Here is a 24,359-nt window from a genome sequence, read left to right on the forward strand (position 1 = left end):
TTTTCATGAATTTTCAAAAACAGCAGATCTACAAGCTCATAGCGCGGCACTCGGTTAAGGTTAAGGTGGTTAAAATCTTAACTAACAGAAGCACATGTGTCAGTTAAGATTTTAACCACCTTAACCTTTATTTTATATTTAAGCTATTGAAAAATAGTACTAGATATACAAGCTCACCGAGTAGCACGCTGTGAGCTTGTAATCAGGTAATCAAATATTGGCTGAAAATACCCGATCTACAAGCTTTTCACAATTTTGGAATAATCTGAATGCCAAAAAAAGGGACGGCATGTTGAGAGTGTTTAGCAAGAATTGATAGACAGATACAAAACCGTCAAGTCATTCAAACCACAGTTAACAAGGTTTCGATGTGACAGACATGCCATACATTATAATGTGCCTGCATTCTGTTCGGGCACCTTGTAAAACGCCTCTTCAAACACCAACAGGGGTCCTGAGAAGCCGATAATCAGCAGGGGCTGTCCGGCTAGCAGCGAGAATATCACCCCCAGAGTTGCCGTGGAAACGATCAGCTCAGATACTCCCATCATGCCCTCTGTTTTCTCCCCTGCACAGATGAGAAAGGAGTGATAACATGGTTCTGAAACTATTGTACCTGTATATCGTCACTGTCGGGCAAAAACCTTGCATCTCCAAATTTCAAATGTGTATGTTTTTTTCCGTAGAGTAAAGAAGCAGTGGTTCTCAACCTCTTCAGAGGTTGAGAACCACTTAAAATAATCATATTTTAACTGGGGACCCCCCCACCCTGACGAGCACTAAGAGTTAAGGCATTTAATTTGAACACGGTTCTATTGTGAAAATAGCAGATCTACATGCTCACAACGCCTCGCATTGTGAGCATGTAGATTGTCTATTTTTTCACAATTTCTGCCTCTAATATTTGACAATTTGGCCAATGTTTAATTTGTCCTTTTAGAGGTATTAAAAAGTCCTTAAATTGTCACTTTAGAAACGTGCAGATACCCTCCTGGGGGTCCCAACCCACAGGTTGAGAATCAGTGGAGTAAAGCCCTGCTTCATCATACAAGACTGTCGCACAAAACCAGTGAAAATAGCTGATCTACAAGCACACCAGGCCCGGCGCTACGGGGGGCAATGCCCCCAGCAGGGGGCCTGCTGGGGCATTGCACCCTCAGTTGCAAGTTGTGCCCCCTCAGTTTATATTCTTTGTAAAGTCAAGAAAATATAAAAAAAACAACACAAATATTGGCTGAATATTATTATTGTCATATAGATTACAATAAAAGTATTGAAACACAGTTGCCCCCGATAATAATTATCTGATTATTATTACTCCCGTCTAATCTGCAATTTAAAATCACCTAAACCACAGCGCAGTAGCAGCGGCTGTTATTTCAGCACCCAGTAACTGTCCTCTGTTGTAGGTATTATAGATAGTAAAAAGAATGTTCTAGCCTATATAAAAAATATGTGCCCCCTCACAATTTTTAACAGCCCCCTTAGTCATTGCATCCTGCAGCCGGCCCTGAAGCACGCCACGCCTTGCACCCATCATTTATAAATAAAAAATGAGCGGTTTTGGACAAGGTTTCCACCCCGACAACAACTAAATTAACCCCCACAAACGTACCCAGCAGCCCTCCGAAGGTGATGGTGGGCGACAGCGCGGCGAAGTAGATGAAGATGACGGCGGCGATGCACTGCATGTCCAGGGCGTCCTTGAGGTCGCTGAGGTAGCGCGGGTAGCGCCGGCGGATGTCGTGGATCAGGCCTCCGAAGGGGATGCCGGAGCGCTTCAGCGGGTCCACCTCCTGGTCAGCCTGCTCCTGGTCCTCTGGCGTCATCTCTGCCCCCATTGGTGGTTAGAGCGCATTAGGTTAGGACAGGGTTCCCCAATAGGCGGCCCGCGGGCCATTTGCGGCCCGCGGGGGGCTACTGTCTGGCCCCCACCAACTCCAGTAATAATGGTGGTATAAGGGCAGCAACAACACTAGTATATCGTCGTTGTCGGGTGGAAATCTCGTATCTCCAAATATGTACGTTCTTTCGCAAATCATACAAGGCCGTCGCACAAAAGTAGTGAAAACAGCAGATCTACAAGCACACAACGCCTCGCGGTGCGAGGCGTTGTGTGCTTGTAGATCGGCTGTTTTCACTAGTTTAAATCATTTTTAAAATGATAAATTCAAAACGAACGGTTTTGGACATACAAGATTTTCACCTGACAGCGACGAAAACTGTCGCTGGAGTAGCAGGAACGCCACCGTCGCCCCCTGCAATGTTGTGGCCCTCGGCTTGGTACCCTAGACATAATTCGGCCCTTGGGGAAAACTAATCGGGGAACCCTGGGTTAGGAGCTATTTTACCAGTAAGACTCCCTAATTGGGAGATAAGCGACCGCCAGGTCGCATACACAAACTTTAGAAGGCAATGGTAGCCAATCAGGAGGGAATATGGGAAATGGGACAGATCCGTGTTGATGACATGACTTTATTGATACTGTGTACCGCTTTGCATGATTTTAGGGCAAAATCTGTAGGAGCAGTGTCCAAAAATGTGTTTTGCAAGAATCTGCCTCATGGTGGCGCTAGAAGAGTGCCATGTGAGAAATGAGGGGTTGAGGTTGTGGTTTGGCAGCCAAGGAGTGTGTGTGCAAAGTTTGGCATGGACAGGGTTAACGGTGGCGGGGATATGAGTAGGGCAAAAGTGTGATGTGATGTGATGTGACGTGGCGTGACGTGACAGACTGACTGACAGCCAGTAGAGGTTTTGATAGTAACTGCGACCTGACGGTCACAATAATTTGTCGCACAGCGGTGTCATGCAAAAATAGAGAAAATCAATTGGCAAGTCGCATTGTTATTTTGTGAATATACAGTATATATTCAGTATATATATATATATATATATATATATATATATTTTGGGGGGGGGGGGTTGCCTTTAATGATAGGGATAGATAGTTAGGCTGACAGGAAATGGGGGAGAGAGATGGAGAGCGACATGCAGCAAAGGCTGTCGCAATCTGGACTCGAACCCACAACACGTTGTCAGGCTACACTGAGCCTTGGTGCCTGGACCACTGCGCCAGCAGCCCAGGCCTGGCATATTTTCAATATTGATAAAAAAAAGTAATTAACATCTTCTCTTCTTAATTATGGTTCTAAACATCCGTTAAAGGGATCGTGACATTAACATTTTTTTAAATATATATTTTTTATGTCTTTTTTCATGTTTCCTGACCTCAATTAACCCCCAAAATATTAACATTCAACATTCAGTGTTTCTTTCTGTAATCTGTAGTTTTTGGAATAATCAGGCTCAGAAAAGTGAGTTCATTTCCCTCTGGACGTATGCATCATCATCATCCTACAGCAAAAGTACCTTTGCTCTCCAGATCTACTCCGGGTGTGATGGACTGCTGTCTCTTCAGCTCCCTTTCCTTCCTCTTCTTCATCATCTGCTTCTGGAAGTCGGCCACGGTCTTCAGCAGGTCTTTGCCCTCGATGTCGGAGGGAGGGATGACGATGCTGAAGTCCAGGAACTCGTTGATGCCGTTCAGGAGGTCCTGTCTGTCGTCGGCGAAGTACGCCACCTCGTGGAAGTTCTGGAGGGGAGAGTAGGCGGGAGGTGTCGTGAGCAGTGTTTATTACATGTATTTTGGCGGGCCTTGATGGCGTCGTAATGGCATATTTTGCACTTGGTTGTGTGCTGAAAATGGCCGACCTACAAGCGTCGCACTTGATTTTCTGTGAGCTTGTAGATTTTCAGAGCACAACACGGGAGCGCAACCAAACATAAAATGACCTGTGTCTTAGTTCTACTGGATCTCCTCTCATTTTATTTTAGTCTAGTTTTTATTTGTTGACGGAATTGTCTATATATTTAGTCTCACAATAGCTTAGTTTTTATTTTGCCTTTATTCCGTCTTCGTCAGTGAAAAAAGGTAGTCGTCATACAGTAATTTTAGTCAGCAGAGGAAATCCAATGAATGTTATTGGATGAATATCTCTTTTAAGATAAAATATTGACTAGCAAATCCAATACGCCATCTAACAGTAATATATTTTCAACTTAAAGTAAAACAACATAAACCTAACTCTAACCCAAACCTTAACCTCAATAAAACTATGCCTAAACCCAACCTTAGCCCTAACCTCACAAACACTATGCCTAACCCTTAACCCGTCAAAGAGAAATGAGACATTTGCCTGGGACCCAAACTAGTGAAAACTAAAAACTAAGGGACCCATAAAAAATGTGTCTGCGACCCACAAATGGCTCCCGGCCCAGAGTTTGGGAACCAGTGCTTGTAGATAGATGACCTTGTCCGACATGAGCGTGGAGAAGGAGCGTCCGATCTCGTGGTAGTCCACGTTGGCCTGGCTGGGTCCCAGCAGCACGAAGATGAAGCGGACCGGGACGGGAACCTCCAGCACCGACTCCAGCAGCACCGCCTCGTTCAGGCGCACCAAGGCCATGGCGGGCTGCTCCAGGAACTCCACGCAGCCTGCATGGGGACATTACCACCAGCCGTGGAAACAAGTACGCACATTCAAAGTGTAGCAGACCTACAAGCTCCGAGTGCCGCGCTGCAAGCTTGTATATCTGCTACACTTTGAAAACACATTTTGGTCATTTCTTCGTCTAATCAGGCTTTTGTGACCACCCTGGACATATTTTAAGTTGCTTAACTCTTTTACTGCTTCGGACGTTCCCGTTCGCCCCAATGTTGACCCTAGGTCGCTGCCAATACGAACGCTCGTTCATTTACTTACTTTTGATGACCGTAAGTTGATAACTGGTCGCGCCGCCGTGTACAGTAAAAACATATCCCGTAACGCTGCTCTAAAATTTCCACCGCCCATAAACAATAATGGAGTCCCAAATCACTTCCTGGCTGTGTTCTGTGGATCTGATCTAGAAATGCATTTCTATGCTCTGAATGGACGGCAAGCGGAGCGGCCCAATTCACATTCATTCTTTGCATAAGGCTGCCCTCTGCCGCCAGCTTGGCTAAAGTACACATGTAATAGATCCAATGAAAAAACAATCGTATGGAAATAATCAATAGATCTTTTTCTATAACATCGCAAAGGTAATGGAGTTTGAAGTTACAATGGGAAGAGGTTTGTATAGGAAGAGGGCGTGTCTGATAAAATGATAATAATAAAAATACTGAAACAAGCAACTTAAAATCTGTCCAGGGTGTTCACAAAAGACTGATTAGATGAAAAAATGACCAAAAGTTGGTTTGAAAGTGAAATATCCCTTTAAGTAACAGTATCAATACTGCAATGTACTCTGTTACAAATAGAAGTCCGGTATTCAAAATGTTGCTCTCCAGAAGTAAAAGTACTGGTATCAAAATGTACTTAAAGTACCAAATGTAAAAGTACTCATTATGCAGAATGTCCCATTTCAAGTTTTCAAATGTATACAAATCTTTTGAAAATAGCCGATCTACAAGATCACAATGCGTAGCGCCACAACACATTGTGAGCTTGTACAGTAGATTGGCTATTTTCAAATGGCCAACATTGATATATGGCTGAAGTGGTTAAAGTATGTTTTGTCAAAATCTACATAGTAACTAGTAACTAAAGTGTTCAAATAAATGTAGTGGAGTAAAAGTACAATATTTGCCTCTGAAATGTAGTGGAGTAGAAGTAAAAGTATTGGATATTGAAAATACTCAAGTAAAGCACAAATAAATTGTACAGTACTTCAGTAAATGTACTTAGTTCAAACTTTGATGCAAAGTTCATTATTTGATCTCACAAGACTCTGTTTAGTTTTTTAAAGGTTTCCTACGTTAAAAGATTTTGAATAGTTTTCATCAACTAGAAACAATTCCAGCATTTTCCAAAAGTGTTTCATTAACAACATTTGGAAATCTAATTATTTATATATAAATAAATGAATAAATAAGAAGCTTAAGCAGAAGTGAAAATAGCAGATCTACAAGCTCAACGCGGCTGTTTTTTTTTTTTTTTTTTTTTAGATTTTTTTTAGATTTGTATTCCTTTATTGATAGGACAGTAGACTGACAGGAAATGGGGGGAGAGATGGGGAGTGACACTCGGCAAAGGTCGCCCGGATCGGGAATCGAACCGGCGACGCCGCCAGGCATCCATGCCTATGTGGCAATGCCAAATTGGTATGCGCCTGGACCAGTAGGCCAGCGGGCGCCCCGCGGCTGCTATTTTCACTAGTTTTTCTCGAGCAAAAAAGTTTGGGAACCACTGTACATAATAAGTAGTAGCGTCCGTTGCATACTGTACGCAAAGTCAAGAGAGACAAAGATAATACAAAGCTACGACTTTCGATAACGTGTATGACTTCAAGCCTCCAATGTATGGATGGAACTTTGACTCCAACAGCATCACATCTTACCGACTAACACGATGGCGGCTTCAGCATCTTTTGGAATCTTGGCTAGCAGTTTCAGGGATCGGACTGCGGCTGGATGGCTGTCCTCAGGCAGGGGGTGGAGGGATTTCTTGGAGGAGACGGAACACATAGATTAGCGGCAGTGTCGCTTTCTTGCGCACAGAGTTTCACACCCACCACAAAAAAGCGTGGGAGCAAGGCCGGATCTAGGCATAGGCAAGGGGGGGCAATGCCCCCCTAAATGCCCTGTCTGCCCCACCAAACATGATGGCATGCAAAAATAAAAAATAAAATAAAACAAATTAAACTATTTGAAATGTTATGCTACAACTAGGTAGATGGATAGATAAACTGATAAGAGATATTAGAGAGAGAGATAGATAGGTGTAAGAACTGTTTGTATTGCCTGTTATAGGTATACTGTAAGTGTGCCAAAATGCTTAGTTTTCTATGCATTTCGGGTGTTTGTCTCCCCATTCTTTCCCCGCCAGGGCTGGAGGTGACCCCCCCTATCATGTCTTCCTGCCCCACCTAGTACTAAAGGCTAGATCCGGCCCTGCGTGGGAGCCTAAAACGGGAAATCTACATCGTCTTGTCTCCCCTTGCCAGCAATTTCGAGCATTTTTACTAACCTTTGAAGATCCACCGATTGTTTTTTTTTCTCAACGCGCATGTGAACAGAGGAGGTGACGTTGAAAAGACTTGTCTCTCTCTCCACCGAAAAATTTACATTAAAGTTATACCATGTCACTTTTTTTATTAAACAAATCTTAAAATTGTCCTAACTGTTAAATCGCTAAAGTTTTAGAACCCCCACTCTGTTATTTTCAGCTTCTGAAGCCTTCTCTTTATATGTTTTCTATGAGTTGTGAGGGGGGGAGAATTTCCCGGCAAAATGATGTCATCTCCCACATGATACACTACCGGCCAATCACAGCGCCGATCATACACCACCGGCCAATCACAGCGAGTCTTGCTGTCTCTAAAGGAAGTAGCTTCCCTCAGCAACTGTGTTTACATTGGTGAAGGAATCTTGCCTGCTACTCCCTCAATCCTGGTCTAAAAATGATGGGAGACGGCTCTACGGAATCGTATCGGCGAGGCGGAGGTGCTCGCGACGGCCGCGGGGGTCCGCGCGCGGCGACTCCGGCCGAAAAAAGCAATACCGCTACTGACCACTAGTTGAGCAGCTTCCACAGTACAGCTTTAAATCAGTGATCATCCGTTATTTATTTAACGTACATAGAAATAAGCTTGTTTTGACCAAAAAAACTAATCTGGGAAAAGATTCCAAAATAAAAAATACTTTTTTAATTCCATTTATATGGAGGTGTACGGACCGGGGGATTTCTGGATGACGTTGTTTCCCGTTGCATTCTGGGTATTGTAGTATCACTCACGGGTGCAGTAGCGGGGCTGTTAAGGAGAACAATACTTCAGTTCTGGAAAGAAGCACCACAATTTTACAGAGTGTACCTCTTGGGTCATTCTTTAGAAAAATCACATTAGACACTTAATTTTCAAAATGTCCGCCAGTTTTAAAGATGGCCGCCTTTTCGGATATGTTTTACAGTACGCCAGCCAGTTAATATCAAATTTTCATAATATTAGAGTTGTTTTGTAGGTTTTAAAACATCCTGAGTTCATTTATTACACTTTTAAAGCAGCCAGAATAACCTTTCTGACTTTTGGTTGGGGTCTTTCCTCACCTGGGACCCCCCAGACAGACCCCTGAGCCTATTTCAGTAATCGCTCTGCTCCTGCACCAGAACAATGTTAAATTAGATCTGAAATATGCTCTGAAATAAAAAATGACTAGTAGCAAATAACAGAGGTCTTCCACGGGGGGTTCGGGACCCCTGGGGGGGTCCTCAGAGCTATTACAGGGGGCCTGCCAAATCTCGATGAGATCTTCTTTTTTTTTTACATTTGAAACTTTGAATGTTTTTATGTATCCTGGTTTTATGTATTGTACTTTGATGGTTTATTAGTATTCTCAGTATTATTTATAATGTTTTTTGTGTTAAAACAGTTATGGTTGACAGCTGTTACTGCAGGGATTGCAATAATGAAGGTATTGCAACTTTTCACTTTGGGTGCAGAACAACATTTCCATTTATTGCACTGCACTCACACTGACAACACACACACACACACACACACACACACACACACACACACACACACACACACACACACACACACACACACACACACACACACACACACACACACACACACACACACACACACATTTTAACCATTTATTTATGTCCACACAAAGGAGATGCATACAAGGACACAAATAGTATAGGTGCAGTAGAGTAACATTTACAAAATCATGGCATTATGTCTTCATGATACAATAGCAAGGCACTTGGTACTCTACGGGTATAAGTAACAGCGTCTCCGCCATATGTGGCGGCTGCCGATTATAGCGGAGACGGAACAATACTTTGCCAGCCTTTTTGCCTCTTTTTTAGGCACTCCAAGTTGTTGAAACCCTCTAACAACCAGCCTGTGGGTATGTCCTAGGCTGCCAAATATGAAAACAAATAGTCTGCACCTGTACCCCAGCTCTGAGATCGTATTTAGGAGAGGTTGGTATTTAATGACCTTGGTCATGAAAGCTTCCTCTAGGCTAGGTTCAAAGGTGCAGGCCATCTCCAATACAGACACTTCCCTGGACTCTTCATCAACCACAACAACATCTGGTGTATTAGCTGTCAAAGATGCAAACATTTCCAAGTTATCACAGAGATGAAACATGGATGGAATGACACGGGAATGTTTGTACACACACACACACACACACACACACACACACACACACACACACACACACACACACACACACACACACACACACACACACACACACACACACACACACACACACACACACCTCTTTGTTATTGTCACCCCAAAACCCTCACCTTATCCTCTTATAGAGCCCATGGTTAATTACGCCCAAAGAGATTCACTACACTACAGTAATTTCAGACATGCAGGATATATTCGTCTTCATCATCATCCTCATCTTCAATGTCCAACCTAATAGTGTTGACACAGTCTCCACCATAGCATAGAGTGAAAGGCAGGTTATTTGAGCAGCTGCACCGTCCCTTACAACCTGCTTTGCAGACACATTTGATGGGCTCAAGTACTGCCTTTGGAGCAGGGAGAGCAAGAAAACTGAAACCTGGAATATACCCTCCACTCTCTGAATTCCATCTATTTTCTTCGATTGGTGGAAGCACAGGGAAATTTGTCAGGTATGATTTATCCTGCATTGTGACGGAGTTGGCACGGAGGTAATGTGGTAGCAGTGCAGCACGAGTTGGAGGTAGCATCTCACCCTCCAAGTTATTTGACAGAAATAGTTCCCATCTGAGTAATCCCAGGGTTGTTGGACCTTTTGAACTGTAAACATGGCATGCAAAATGTTCGGACTGCAATGTTGATGGAAGCTCACAATTTATAAGCTCAGGAGGAATGGCCAATGACCTTGCCAAGGTCCTTGAAGCGGTTAGTGGCTTGGTCATCATCATCATCATCATCATCATCATCAAGTAGGCATTGACCCATGTCTTTTTGGTGATTCCAACAAATGTTCTTCCCCAGTCAACACCTGAAAAACGCAAAGGAACCCTTGACATTTGTAACATCAACTTGAACTCACTCGAATATATCAATTTCCTTTTTTTGTACCGGAGGCAAGGACTTGATAAGGAATCGGGGTATCAGCCTCTTCATGTGTTTGCACTTCCTCAAAATCATGTCCCTTGATGAAGGTATCGTATTATGATGCCTACTTCGTCATACCTGACAAATTGCCCTGAGCTTCCATCAATTGAAAAAATAGATGGAATTCAGAGAGTGGAGGGTATGTTCCAGTCAGGTTTCTTGCCATCCCTGCTGCAAAGGCAAAGCTCATCAAATGTGTTTGCAAAGCAGGTTACAAGGGACGGTGCAGCTGCTCAAACAATAACCTGCCTTGCACTCTCCTCCCTGCAAATGATATAGTGGAAACTGTCAACATTATTAGGGAGGACATGTATAGTAGTGAATTTCTTTGGGTACAATTGACCGTGAGCTCTTTAAGAGGATAGGGTGCGGGTTTTGGGGTGACGATAACAAAGAGGTGTGTGTGTTGTGTTGTCAGTGTTAGTGCAATGCAATAAATGGACATGTTAGACTGTGCGCCCAAAGTGAGAAGTTGCAATACCTTAATTCTTGCAATACCTGTGAACCTGTCTGTCTAACACACACATGTTATAAATAATACTGAGAATACTAATAAAAACAGTTTCAAATGTAAAAATATATATACATATAAAAAAAAGGAACTTCCCCATCAAGATTCGGCAGGCCTCCTGTAGTAACTCTGAGGACCCCCTAGGGGTCCGGGACCCCTGTGGAAGACCCCTGGGTATTTGCTACTACTCATTTTTGCTTTCAGAGCCCAGTTACAACAACTTTAATGCTTCAGTTATGATCTAATTTAACATTGCTCTGGAGCAGGAGCAAAGCGACTACTCAGATAAGCTCAGGGGTCTGTTTGGGGGGTCCCAGGTGAGGAAAGACCCCAACCAAAAGTCAGAAAAGTTATTCTGGCTGCTTTAAAAGAGTAATAAATGAACTCACGATGTTTTAAAACCTACAAAACAACTCTAATATTATGAAAATCGGACATTAACTGGCTGGCGTACTGTTCAGAGGCAGCCATCTTGGAAACATGGCAGCCATTTTGATTTTTCAGTGTCTAATGTGTTTTATCATAGGAACAACCCCTAAGGAGTACTTGTGAAAAGTTTTAGGTTTCTTTCCACTTGTGAAGTATTTTAGTGCAAAAATGCATTTACCTGCCCCGCTACAGGGAAGCGCTCGCTATCATAATAATCATGATAAATATAATTAAAAATGACAAGAATCTTGTCTTTGAAATTGAATGAGTTAATTAATGAGGAAATAGCTATCACAACAATTAAAGAATTCCCCTTAGTCGTGCTATTACTCTCACGGTCCAGCGTGGTCCGGTCGAAAATTTGCGAAGGTCGATGATTCTGTCTCGAAGTTAGGATTGAACAGGGAAATTTGTTTCCATGGGCTGCTTTTGATTTGCCAAAATCTCAAGCCATGGAGAACATTAACCTTTCACAGTTAATGCATCAAGAAGTTTTAACTAGGAGCACCTGCAGACTGACTGGGAACATAATCCAGTGCATGTGGGCAGAACGAGACTCGGCTTTCTCTGACTTCAAGCGCTACTTACGCTACGCTGTGACCGCATGGAGGAGTGATTCAAAGTACAATGCGACAGCCACAGGCCCCAAATCAGGCGTGAACTCTAATCAGGCTCAAATCGATCCTCGCTGGTGATTCTTCTCGGAGTATAAAAGCGAACCACAAACCGGTAAGAGGCGGCTCGGCCGTTGCTTTTATCTGAGTCCATTGAACGAGATGGGTGCAATTATCCAAATGGCCTCTTGTCTCAAAGTGTTCCTGTCATTTACTCTGATCTTGTTCAATCTGATTTATTTCAATGTGAGAGGCTTATGAAGCTACTTGTCGGGTTGTGGTCCGTGGACAAACATCTCATGTCATCATCTCTATCAAGAGTACACAGGAGAAAATCTGAATCTTTTTCCAATTCACATGCACTGTGTTCCCAATGTTGGCCAGCAGGAGGTACTATGTGGACCGCTGGGTCTCAATGTGGGGCCCCAGGGGTTCCACTGTGTCCTCTGATAAATGACTGGATAAGGGCCCATTAGGTTCCTTACTGTCATTAGGAACCAAATGGACCCTTAACGAGTGCGTAACTCAGAGAGTATAGAACCACCGGTTCCATTTGTCCTCTTTCAGAGTTAAAATAACGAGGACTTGATGTTATAGATTAGGAACTCAGGGATTAAAACAATCACATCAAATGGGAGTCAGTAGTCAAATCCTTAAAATGAATAAGGTTGGTATAGTGTAATTCAAATTACAAAAGTATTGGTATCAAAATACTTAAATACCCACATTTTCAAAAGGAATCTTTTGAAATTAGGCGATCTACAAGCTCACAATGCACAACGCATTGTGAGCTTGTAGATCGGCTATTTTCAAATGGCTGAAATGTATATAAGGCTGAAGTGGCTAATGCGTGTTTTGTAATAATAATCAAAATGTACAACTAGGGATTAAAGGTGTCTAATAATTGTAGTAAAAGTACTGAAAATGTTAAAGAAAACGTTGTTTTTTTCATATTTTAGATTGTAATCAGAGAAAAGAAAAGATGTGTAAAAATGTTTTCATTTACTGCTTTCTATCATTTTAGCGATTTTAACAATGTTGATTTCAGTGGGTAAAAGAGGAGAGAGGGCGAGTGCCAAAGTCCGGCCGGCCGTCGGCCGGTAGTACCTCGGACGGCCGCTAGTAAATTCAGACGGCCGGTGCTATATTCGGCCGGTATATTCGGCGGAGGTCTTTTGGAGGTCTTTTCGGGGTGGGGTCCTACTCCGACATCATATGGAGGCCCTCTGTGTGAATATTGTCATGGCAGACCTTTAAACAGTGTTTATGCTAAGTTTGATGCAGGTAGGAGCAACGGTGTGCCTTTGGCACCCCGGGGCCCCTGGGGGCCCCTGATATGGTACACTGGGGCCCCTGATAACGCCTGTGAGGTTGCCCCTGGTGTGACTATTGTCATGGTAGACCCCTGGACAGTGTTTGTGCCATATTTGGTGCAGATCCGAGCAACGGTGCGCCTTTGGCAGCCAGGGGCCCCCAGGGGCCACTCATATGGCCCCTGGGGCCTAATGTACCGGCTGGCCGAATGTACCGGCCGGCCGGCCGAATGTACCGGCCGGCCGGCCTAATGTACCGGCCGGCCGGCCTAATGTACCTGCCGGCCGGCCGAATGTACCGGCCGAATGTACCGGCCGGCCGGCCGATTGTACCGGCCGACTGGCCGAATGTACCGGCCGGCCCCGAAAGGACCCGACCCCGAAAATACCTCCAAAAGACCTCCGTACGACGTACAACCCCGAAAAGACCTCCAAAAGACCTCCATACGACGTACGACCCCGAAAAGACCTCCAAAAGACCTCCATATGACGTCAGAGTCGGACCCCACCCTGAAAAGACCTCCAAAAGACCTCCGCCGAATATACTGGCCAGACGGCCGAATATACCGGCCGGCCGGCCGAATATAGCACCGGCCGTCTGAATTTACTAGCGGCCGTCCGAGGTACTTTGGCACTTGCCCTTACTGAGGAGAGGCTAAATATGTTTTTTTAGACAGAATAAGCCCATTCCCAAGATGCAGCACAATCTTTCATGGGCTGACTTATGGTGGCTAGTAGTGTTACTGTAAATAGTAACTAGAACTGCACTCGGTCGAGGTGCCAATTTACGCCTTGTAAGTACAGTATGCCATGTATGGCCTAACTTGTCTGCGTAAATATGGATTCTAGGCCCGTCTATGACATTAGCACTATTCTAGGCCCGTCTATGACATTAGCACTATATGGTGAACTCACAAACAAGCTGGTGAACACGTCCTGCTTGGGGTCGTACTGGCCCTTGTCATGGTGCTCGTCGTGGTGGTCCTCGGCCACTAGGGGCAGCACAGTGTCCTGGACCTGGACGTGGTTGTGGTGGTGGTTGAAGCTCCCCTGTAGGCTGCTGGACGAGTGGTGGCGGTGGAAACCATGGTGCTTCTGGTCGCTCAGGTGGCTGAGAGGAAGGAACATGGGTTATAGGCTCTGACGTCTGGAGCTCGGAATGATTCAACATGTTCAAAGGGGGAAATCTACGTTTGTGAGCACCCCAGACAGCTTTTAAGTTGCTTGACTGGATATTTGAATATTATTATTTTGACCTGACACTGTCACTGCAGACCAGAGGCTCTGATGTAATGGCACCTCAGCACAGCCCATTCCGTCCTATTGGTTGGCGGTTGACCCTTTGTTTCATCATGCTGCTCCTGGCAGCTGGCCTACAACTTACCTAATTAAAACCTTATGAAAACCCTTTCCCTTAAAACCAGCCTTAAGGGAAGCTTAAGGCTGTCACATGTTCTGAGAAGGGAAGCTTATCAAAACATGTGACTTCCATAGGGAATGAATTGAACAGAACCTTAACCCCCCGCCTCCCCCCAGGTTTTTGAGAAGGGATAAAACCCTACATGTGTGTCGGTGGCCTGAAAGTATGATAACTACCGATTCACAAGGCATTTGTAGAATCAGCCTCAGGTCTTAATGGGTTAATGGCATGTTCTAAAGCTGTAGGCGGAACATTGTATTCAAGTTCCAGTGGACGGTGGACAGGGACGTGCTGGCCATTGGGAAAAGCGGGACAACTCCCGAACGGCCGGTTCATTCCCGGCCGGTCCAGGCCGGCCATTAGGAAAAAAATACAAATAAAATGTCGGCCTTCGTTCCATTTTGGGGGCTGGGCGGCCAACAAAGTAAATTGTCACTGTCGGGCAGCAAAGCAAAGCCCTGCTTCATCATACAAGGCCGTTGCTTGTAGATCAGCTGTTTTCATTTAGTTTAAATCATTTTTAAAATGATAAATACAAAACAAACGGTTTTGGACATACAAGGTTTCCACCCGACAACGACAAAATATAACTCATGTAATTGGCCCACTGGCTTGTCACTTGTCATGATCTGAAACGGCAAATCTTTGAGTAGCAGCTGCGCTATAGGGAGAGATCTCTCTCTATAGCGCGCAATGAGGGCCTCTACAACTCTTTTTTTCCGGGCAGAATCAGGGGCCCAGCACGTCCCTGACGGTGGACCTGCACAGTACCTCTCCAGCTTACATCATTCACAACATCACAGAAATAACTTGCTGGCCTTTACTGTGCAGTTTTCACATCATCAAACATAGCCAATCTACAAGCTGCACTCTGTGATGCAACACACTATATGAGCTTGTGAGATTGGCTATCGTGATGGACACCGGCACAAAACAAAGTATATATCAACTGACAGGTATTAACACATTCCCCGTCTTTTAAGAATACCTTCGTACTCCCATTTGCCATTTGTCTCCATAGACTTCCACGTAATTCATAGTGCACGGATCATGCACACCCATTCCTAGATCATGCACCACGTGTGTCCACATTGCTCACAGCTTTCAAACAAAAAAATCCGAATGGAAATCCGTTCAGGCATTCATGAGATAGCAGCCATTATGTTTTCCTAAAATGTAAACAAAGATGGCTGCCATGTTTGAAAGATGGGGTTGCTATGGGGGTTAAACATGCAATTTCGCGATTGCTATCATGCCTACTACATTTTTTGGGGTCAAATTGGGGTCAAATGTTTTTTTTTTTTTTTTTTTTAACGAGAAATTCTCAGGACTATCGGGCCTGGCCAAGCCCCCAGAACCCTGGGGGCGCCGTGAAACCAAATGGACATGTTGGCCGTTTTGAGGTACTGCAGTTGGGTCTAATCTCATGAACGCGCATTTTGGCTCCACCCCCTCCACTCCAGACAGCTGAATCCTCTGTTCCTCTCCGGAGCGGAGAGCACCGCACCGCAGACCGCATTAAACCAGGAAATAACCATAGCGACTTCTTCTTATTACTTCTTATTCTGTGTTTATTAAATATAGATACCTTCCCGAATCTCTTAGTTACAACAATATTGTTCTTATAAAACTGTTGGTTTACTCATTAGTATTAGTTATTACGATTTTCGCGTTTTGTCATCTTGACAGAGGCTGTCTGCCATTGACTTTGCATTGGGTTCTGAAAAGTCAGATCTTTTTTTTAAATAGAAGCTTTACGTGAAATGTTAATGAAGATTTACTATCAAAATGGAATTTAAATGCGATACATACATGGTTTGATAACCTACAAGTAGGCGAAAGCCATTTCTGAGTAGGCCTGTCTGTCTCATAGAGTTATAAGTGGGTCTGTCTCATGGCCTGTCTCCATCATCCCCCCCCCCATGCACACATCCAACGTTAAATTTACCAGCTTTTTGAATGACCTAATGAAATATGCACTCATGTTTGTATAGAGCCATAGAGTAATAAGAATAGAGCAGAGGGCAGGCCATATTTGATGGTTAAATAGTTCCATAACACTGTTAAAGCTAGTATAGCCTACTGAAAATGATCAAACTCTGTCTGTGACACTTACAAATGCGTAATGAAATGTATTCATTTTGGACAAAGTGCATCTGATGCATAGAGTATATATATATATAATATCTAATGTGGATTTCAAAGAATGTCTCTATATGTCAACACACTGTCATCTAATAAAAATACTCTATTTCAGACTGTAGCTACTATATGAATTATATTTAAACTTGTTTCTGGAACAGAACACAACTCTAAGCTTGTCTAGAACAGACCAGTAACTTTAACTATGACTCGTTTCACCCAAGGAATCCATGCAAAATGCTAAGATTACCACACTGAATGACAACACAGGTTGATATTGTAAATCAGGTGTCTTCAACGTTTTCAGGCAACGGACCCAGATGAGATAGAGATGAAGCAGGGACCCCCACAACCTTTTCATAGATTCCATATAGTTTAATCGTCTGACCGCACAATCATCAGTGTAATTTGGATTCATGTCAATTTGTGTTTTCAGATATTTAACCACTTGAACCGTCAATACTTAATAAGCTTCACTTTCACTCTGTAATTAGTCTGCTCTTTTTCCCCTCTACACCAAAGCCCTTTGCCAAAAATAGCAGATCTACAAGCTCACTGTGAGCTTGTAGATCGGCTATTTTTGGCTAAAGTTCTCAGAATAAGGACACTAGGGTTCAAGTGGAATAGAAAAAAGTTTCTATCACACAAAGATTTGGAGGACCCCCTATAGTAACTCTGAGGACCCCCTAGGGGTCCTGGACCCCCTGTTGAAGACCCCTGTTGTAAATAATGGGAGAGTCCAAAATACCACTTCTATCCAAAGCAAGAACTTATGTCATGATAGTTGATAAACAAGTGAGCATGCAACATTGGAACTGGAGCACTCACTGTACACTCAATCAGTGTACTCTCCTGATGAGATAAAATTGTCAACCCACCTAAAATCATTTTCAGTTTATACAGCTGGAGATACAGTGACACCTGTTGCTGTACACATACTCTTATGGTAATGATTGCTATCAGAATATAGAGCTTTATTATAATTATACATTGTTCATACCATGTTGAAAATACATTTCTGAAACAACAGAATACATTCCCAGCCAATTCCCAGCCAGCCAGATCATCTTTTTGATCATATTCCATCACATTATTTTAACACCTGTGCAGTCAAATATCTGTACCTGAAAGATGATGAAACTACAACTACAGCTTGTAGTAGGCACACTATTATATAATAATAATAACACACTATTTTGAATGAATTTCACATGTAAAAACGTTAGACCATTGTCAATGGTGTGTATAAACCATAACAGTTAATTTCATAGAGGTATACATTAACTAATTTACCTCAGAAACTTCAAGCAATGGACTTGGTTATTAATATGGATTCCACTTTGGTAATCTATTCCAGTGTTTCTCAAACTTTCACATTTTCAAGGTCTCCCCTTAACTCTTTACAGCATACAAATGGAACCAAATTAACCAAATGTTGGTTCCATTTGTACACTGTCATTATACACTTGTATAGACCCCACAGAGTCCCTGGAATCCACTTTGAGAACCACTGATCTATTTGAAATGCATTCTGTTTGTTTGTTTACAGTGGTCTTCAACGTTTTCAGGCCAGGGACCCCCAAACTGATGGGGAGATGGAGCAGGGACCCCCTACCTTGGGGGTCCCTGCTCCATCCAACATGCATGTACAAGTGCATGGCTGTACCACTTCCATTTATAAACATACCTTAACAACTGAGAACCAATGTCAATACTATCAATCTATCACTAACAATCTGTCAATTGCACAATAATCATGTATAAGCTATTCAAAAGAGACAGAATCATGTTTTATTTGTTATATTTAAAGACAAATTATTATTTTTCTTTCTTTTTTTAAATAAAAATAAAAAATATATAACTTTTTTTTTTTTTCAACAATTTCACGGACCCCTGCAGTGTCCCCGCGGACCCCCTAGGGGTCGCGGACCCCCTGTTGAAGACCCCACTTTAGAAGGCTAATCACATATATGCAACGTAAATATAAAAATCATGTTAAATACAACCACTAAATATCAAAAATATATTAAACCCAATAATTAATTCGTTAAACCATGAAATACACAATGGTTAATTAATTCAACGTGGAGTTACACTTCCAGGCGATGCCTCAGTCCAGCGGGACGTATCGTAAGATCTAATCCGAGCAGAGTGCTTCTCAAGCGGGGAGAGGAGCTGTACTGGGCGGCGTTTCCCTTTCTTCCCCACTAGAGAGCGTTCTAAACCAACAGAGCTCGTACTCGCGGCGCTCGTTCATGACTTGAGCCCCAGCGCGTTCACAGTGGCAGTGCTCGTTCATGACTTTGTGCCCAAGCGCGTCCATGAACAAATTCGATGACGCAAAATGCGTCACAGTAGACCCACTACGTCACGTTTTACTACCCGGATGGAGGGGTGAAAACGCCTCATGCGCTGGGTGAGCAACTCAATGCAAGTGGACGGGCGGGGATATATGTGTCCTCTCTATTAATATTATAACTCTATGGGCCTGGCAGGTAGAGATATTGAAATATTCTCGGGACTATCGGGCCTGGCAGGGAATAATTAATTATAATCCGCCTCTGCCACAGTTTCAGTGTTTTTACCTTTATTTTTTATTATTTATTTTTGCCGGCAACACAAACGCACCATGTGGCCAGGATGTAAACAAGAAGCACATGGCCAGGCGGAGCTTCGTCTTTTCTTTCACCTGTAAAAGAAAATTTGTACCCGCGATCATCCGTTCTTTAGTTAGGGTCTCTAGAAAAAAGCTTGTTTAGACATCGACGAAAAAAAGAAAAAAAAAGAAAACGCAATCTGGTCTAAATCTGATAACATGGAGCCAGGCGGAGCGGACATGTTTGGGATGACGTCATTTACGTTTTGTATTCTGGGATTTGTAGTCCTGGGATCACTCACGGCATGAGGGAGGGCGTGTTCTCAACGAATCACTGAAAACGCGGCCGTGACGACTTAAGTCGTCGTTGGCGGTGAATGTGTTTAAGATGCTGTGTGCATGTTTAATGATTTTAGTTGTTGTCCCTCTTCCCCTTAAGGGACAACATTATTATTATAAGAGATATTCTGTGCGTCATCGACCAAGCCCCTAAATACGGCTTCATCACAGCACCTTGCGGTCCAACGGTGACATCACCACCTTGCTCATTAGGTCCGTGCGGTCCAGTAACGCTCTGTCCGACTTGGACACGACGGCACCCCGAAAACAAAGGAAGGAGGTGTGACACTGGAGTGAATTGTGCTCCAGGAGTGTCCAGAGGATCTTTAACCCATTCAGAACGGGTACACATTATTGTGTATTATTTTATGCTTTAACTATTGAAAAATGGCAGATATACAAGCTCACAGCGCGGCACAGAGTGGCGCGCTGCGAGCTTGTAGATCTGCTATTTTTGAAAAAGTCGTGAAAATGTGTGCAAATCTTTGAATATATGTATTTTCAAAGCGAAAGTTTATAACTCAAATGTTGCTTCTGGGTGGTCCCTGGAACTAAATATTTTGAGATGGGGTCCGTGGCCAAATAAATATCATTTTGGGGTTCCTTCACATGAAAAGGTTTGAGAACCACTGTAGTGGTCTCTCAAGAACAGACTAACTGAGCTCCATTTAAGTGAAAAGGACCTTTTCTTTGACAATGGCTGGCCAGATTGCTGACGTAGAAACATAGGTTTTTCAAAAAATCTCAGAAGGATTCAAAAGACACGTATAGAATCGGGTCAAAATTTGAATTTTCAAGTTTTTTCGAAAATAGCAGATCTACAAGCTCGCAGCGCGGCACTCGGTGCCGCGCTGTGAGCTTGTATATCTGCTATTTTTCAATAGTTAAAGCATAAAATAATGATACACAATAGTGTGTACCCGTTCTAAATAGGTTAAAGGGCCCAGAGTAACCGATGAGCTAAATTCTAACAGCGCCTCAATGTATTTCTTTCCACATCATAAATTTCACATCTTGGAGCGGCCCGGGCTAATTAGTGGGAGTGTTTTTTTCCCCCATGGCAGCAGCTGGTGACACGGCATGATGTGAAGCGGAAAGGCTGCGGAGGACGGGGCGTGCACGGGGCGTGCACGGGGCGTGCACGGGGCGTGCACGGGGCGTGCACGGGGCGTGCACGGCACTGCACTGCGCACGAGGGCTCAGCGCTGCTGACAGTGCTGGCTGAAAGCCTCGTCGTTTGCGTGTGCGAGATCATCTGATCAAGCCTGATAGTCGAGGCGTCAGGATCGCGCACCAAAAATAGCAGATCTACAATCGCGACGCGTTTTGAGCCTGTTGTCGATCGGCTATGTTCGGTGTATGACTGGATATGAGAGAGAGCGAGAGAGAGAGAGAGAGAGAGAGAGAGAGAGAGAGAGAGAGAGAGAGAGAGAGAGAGAGAAGAAGAAGAGGGAAAGAGATAGGACAGACACAAAAGAAAAGCCAGTCAGATAGGCAGTCAGTCAATCAGCAGTCAGACAGACAGTCAGACACTTTTCCAGATGTTTCCCCTCTTTGTGGTGCCTGATTTTCCCAGTGTGAAAAGAGACCAATTCACACCCCTTTCACACCATTTCACGCTTGGCAAATTTCCCCCTTTGTCCGCGACAATGCTTGGACGATCTACTGATGGCAGTCTCTGAAGCTTTGGAATGTCACATCTGTATCGCGTACGTATGTTTGCAATCCAGTCGCAGGGAGTGGGACAGAGATAAATAGACAGAGCAGAAATGCACCCAAAGTGCATTTGTTGGATTTGTATACCCATATTAACACTCAGGATCTCGCAGTGTAATAGTGTTGACGCGTAATGGCAAGGGCCTCTCAACTGGCCCACGACTAGGCCGGTACTTTTCAAGGGTGTCATTAAAGCACATTATGGGAACATCCGAAAGGGCAACTATCACGCAACGAAAACGTATAAACACACCACAACGTTAGTAATGTGCTCTTAAGTGCCATCATAACCTATCGATTCAATGCAATTCATTCAAGTGCTGCCAAGCAGCAGCAGTTTCCATGCACTGACGCTGTTCAGCAGTCAAAACCTGATGGTACCGTTCTGTTTTTTAGCAAGCGACAGCCAGAGAGAGAGAGAGAGAGAGAGAGACAGAGAGAGACAGAGGAACAGACCGGTGGTTTAGCAGTGCTCGACGAAAGGAATTGAGAACAAAGTGAGATTTGTGCAGCCATCAAAAATCTGGTTGCATATATATCATTGCTATGAGACACCTTGTATATCGTCACTGTCGGGCAGAAACCTCGTATCTCCAAGTTTCAAATTTGTATGTATCTAAAGTGAACCCTGTTTCATCACACAAGGCCGTCCCACAAAAGTAGTGAAAACAGCAGATCTACAAGCACACAACGCCTCGCGGTGCGAGGCGTTGTGTGCTTGCAGATCTGCTGTTTTCACTAGTTTAGTTCATGTTTTAAATGATAAATACAAAACGAACGGTTTTGGACATACAAGGTTTCCACCCGACAACGACGATATTCATGTTTCAACATTTCTTTTTTTCTTTTCTTTTTGTAAATTCATGCCCTACTTCATCGAATAGCGAAAGTACGTGTGATCTCCAATGTCACATGCCGCATCAGAACGTGCTGAGCTTGTAGATCAGTTGTTGTCTTAGCTATTTTTGGAAATCTTTGAAAGTGAAGGTGGTTAATGTCTTTAGATTTTCTAAATATTTCATCAAGGAAAAGTATTAATAAGAGTTTGTGACTAACATAGTAACTGTACATTGGAAACAGGTCATTTTTCCATTTTCCTGGAAAGTAACGGTATTGGACATGGTTTCTATCCGACAGCGACAATATACATGCACGTGTGTGTGTGTGTGCGTGCGTGCGTGCGTGCGTGCGTGCGTGCGTGCGTGCGTGCGTGCGCGTGTGCAGAGCGCACATACACCCACTCAAGAAAAGAAAATCATAACCAGTCATAATCCCGCAAAACCCTGATAATAGATTTTTTGACCAGGGCCAATAATATATCACATAAATCACTAGCTTAGGTGCGAGACGTGACGTCTGGCGTAATTAACACACATCCCCATAAAGAGCGCTAATGGGAGAGAACCACAGCAGCAGGCATGCCCGGCAGCCCTCCTTCTCCAACTCGGGTTGACAGCAGACATTCAGTTAACTCGACCCGTTTCGTTACGCAACCCTCCAAAACCCATCGAGTGCCTCGTGCCGCTCGCTGTGCTCTTGGCCAGCAGTGATTCTGTTTGGCTGGCATGGCAGAGGCAATGCCACTCAATAAGAGGTTCTGTTTGGCTTGCATGGCAGAGGCAATGCCACTCAATAAGAGGTTCTGTTTAGCTTGCATGGCAGAGGCAATGCCACTCAATAAGAGGTTCTGTTTAGCTTGCATGGCAGAGGCAATGCCACTCAATAAGAGGTTCTGTTTGGCTTGCATGGCAGAGGCAATGCCACTCAATAACAGAGGTGGAAAAAGTACACACATTTTGTACTTAAAGGGGCACTCCACCACTTTTCAACCTATGTTCATATAATTGATCCTCACTCAAAAATAGCTTTTCTTTTTTTTTTTTTTTTTTGTAGCGGTGAAAGCGCTCCCAATAGACAGGTATGTCCGTGGGTATGTCCCTGGGTGGGTGGGTGGCTGGGTGGCTGGGTGGCTGGCCGTGTCCGTAGCCTGGCAATACCTTGAGTGGCCACACACAACACACTAGTTAAAGGAGGGGCGCTGTTTTGTGCAGGCCAGGCACACTCACCACTCACTCACACAGACACACACACACACACGCACGCACGCACGCACGCACGCGCGCACGCACGCACGCACGCACGCACGCACGCACGCACGCACGCACGCACGCACGCTCAGATTCACCGCTCCACTTCGAACCGAGGTTTGATTTTTTTTTTCAGAGGAGGGCTGTGGGCAGGTCAGAAACCCATAGTCTTGTGACATCATCGATTGCCAATCCAGCTTATAGAAACTGCGGGCTTTCTATTCCTGAAAAGTTGCAATTTTAAAGTGGAAGCCATTGTTCTCGCGATAATAAAAATCTTTTTTTTTTCCCAAAAATATTGATAAAAAAAAATTTTGGGAAAATGATGATGTCACAAGACTATGGATTCTGAACTTCCCACAGCTCTCCTAGGAGACTTGGACTAAGTAGAAATTTTTTTTGATATTTTATCATGACCATTAGTGAGGACCTATTATATGAAGACAGGTTGAAAAGTGGTGAACTACTCCTTTAAGTAAAAGTATCAATACTGCACATGTACTCCGTTGCAAGTAAATGTCCATAATTCAAAATGTACTTGAGTAAAAGTATGAAAGTATTGGCATCAAAATGTATTTAATGTACCAAAAGTAAAAGTACAAAATGTTTGAAAATAGGCATTCTACAAGCTCCCAACGCGTCGCGACGTTGGGAGCTTGTAGATCGCCTATTTTCAAACAGCCTAGTTATGAACTAGGGCTAAAGTGGTTCATGTATGTTTTATAATATTATGATTTATGTCTACAAAGTAACTATTAATTAAAGTTTTTAAATAATTGTAGTGGAGTAAAAGTACAATATTTGGATCCGAGATGTAGTGGAGTAGAAGTAAAAGTATTGGAAATTGGACATACTCAAGTAAAGTACCAATACTTCAAAATTGTACTTAAGTAAATGTACTTGGTTACTTTACACCACTGCTCAATAAGAGGTTCTGTTTGGCTAGCATGGCAGAGGCAATGCCACTCAATAGGAGGTGGGGACTTTTGGAGTCGATCCCTAAGCGGAGGGGGACAAGATGTCACGTAATCACTGCCAGGCGGCTTCTGTTTTGATCAGCAGGTTTT

The 24,359-nt window shown here is 43.7% G+C and overlaps 1 protein-coding gene across 1 annotated transcript in view; it reads right to left on the reverse strand.

Moving 5' to 3' along the window:
* The window catches only part of slc4a3 (solute carrier family 4 member 3), a gene marked incomplete at both ends in the record, with an annotated part of 100,241 nt that overhangs the window by 21,948 nt on the left and 53,934 nt on the right, over positions 1 to 24,359 (reverse strand). The window contains 6 exons of the mRNA XM_080752849.1: positions 420 to 568; positions 1,616 to 1,831; positions 3,370 to 3,592; positions 4,311 to 4,495; positions 6,382 to 6,487; positions 13,908 to 14,103. Of these exons, the coding sequence (XP_080608975.1) occupies positions 420 to 568; positions 1,616 to 1,831; positions 3,370 to 3,592; positions 4,311 to 4,495; positions 6,382 to 6,487; positions 13,908 to 14,103 (1,075 nt within the window). The remainder of the gene's footprint in view (positions 1 to 419; positions 569 to 1,615; positions 1,832 to 3,369; positions 3,593 to 4,310; positions 4,496 to 6,381; positions 6,488 to 13,907; positions 14,104 to 24,359) is intronic.

This window comes from Nannobrachium achirus, assembly GCF_963921795.1.
Source record: "Nannobrachium achirus genome assembly, chromosome: 22".
NCBI lineage: Eukaryota > Metazoa > Chordata > Actinopteri > Myctophiformes > Myctophidae > Nannobrachium > Nannobrachium achirus.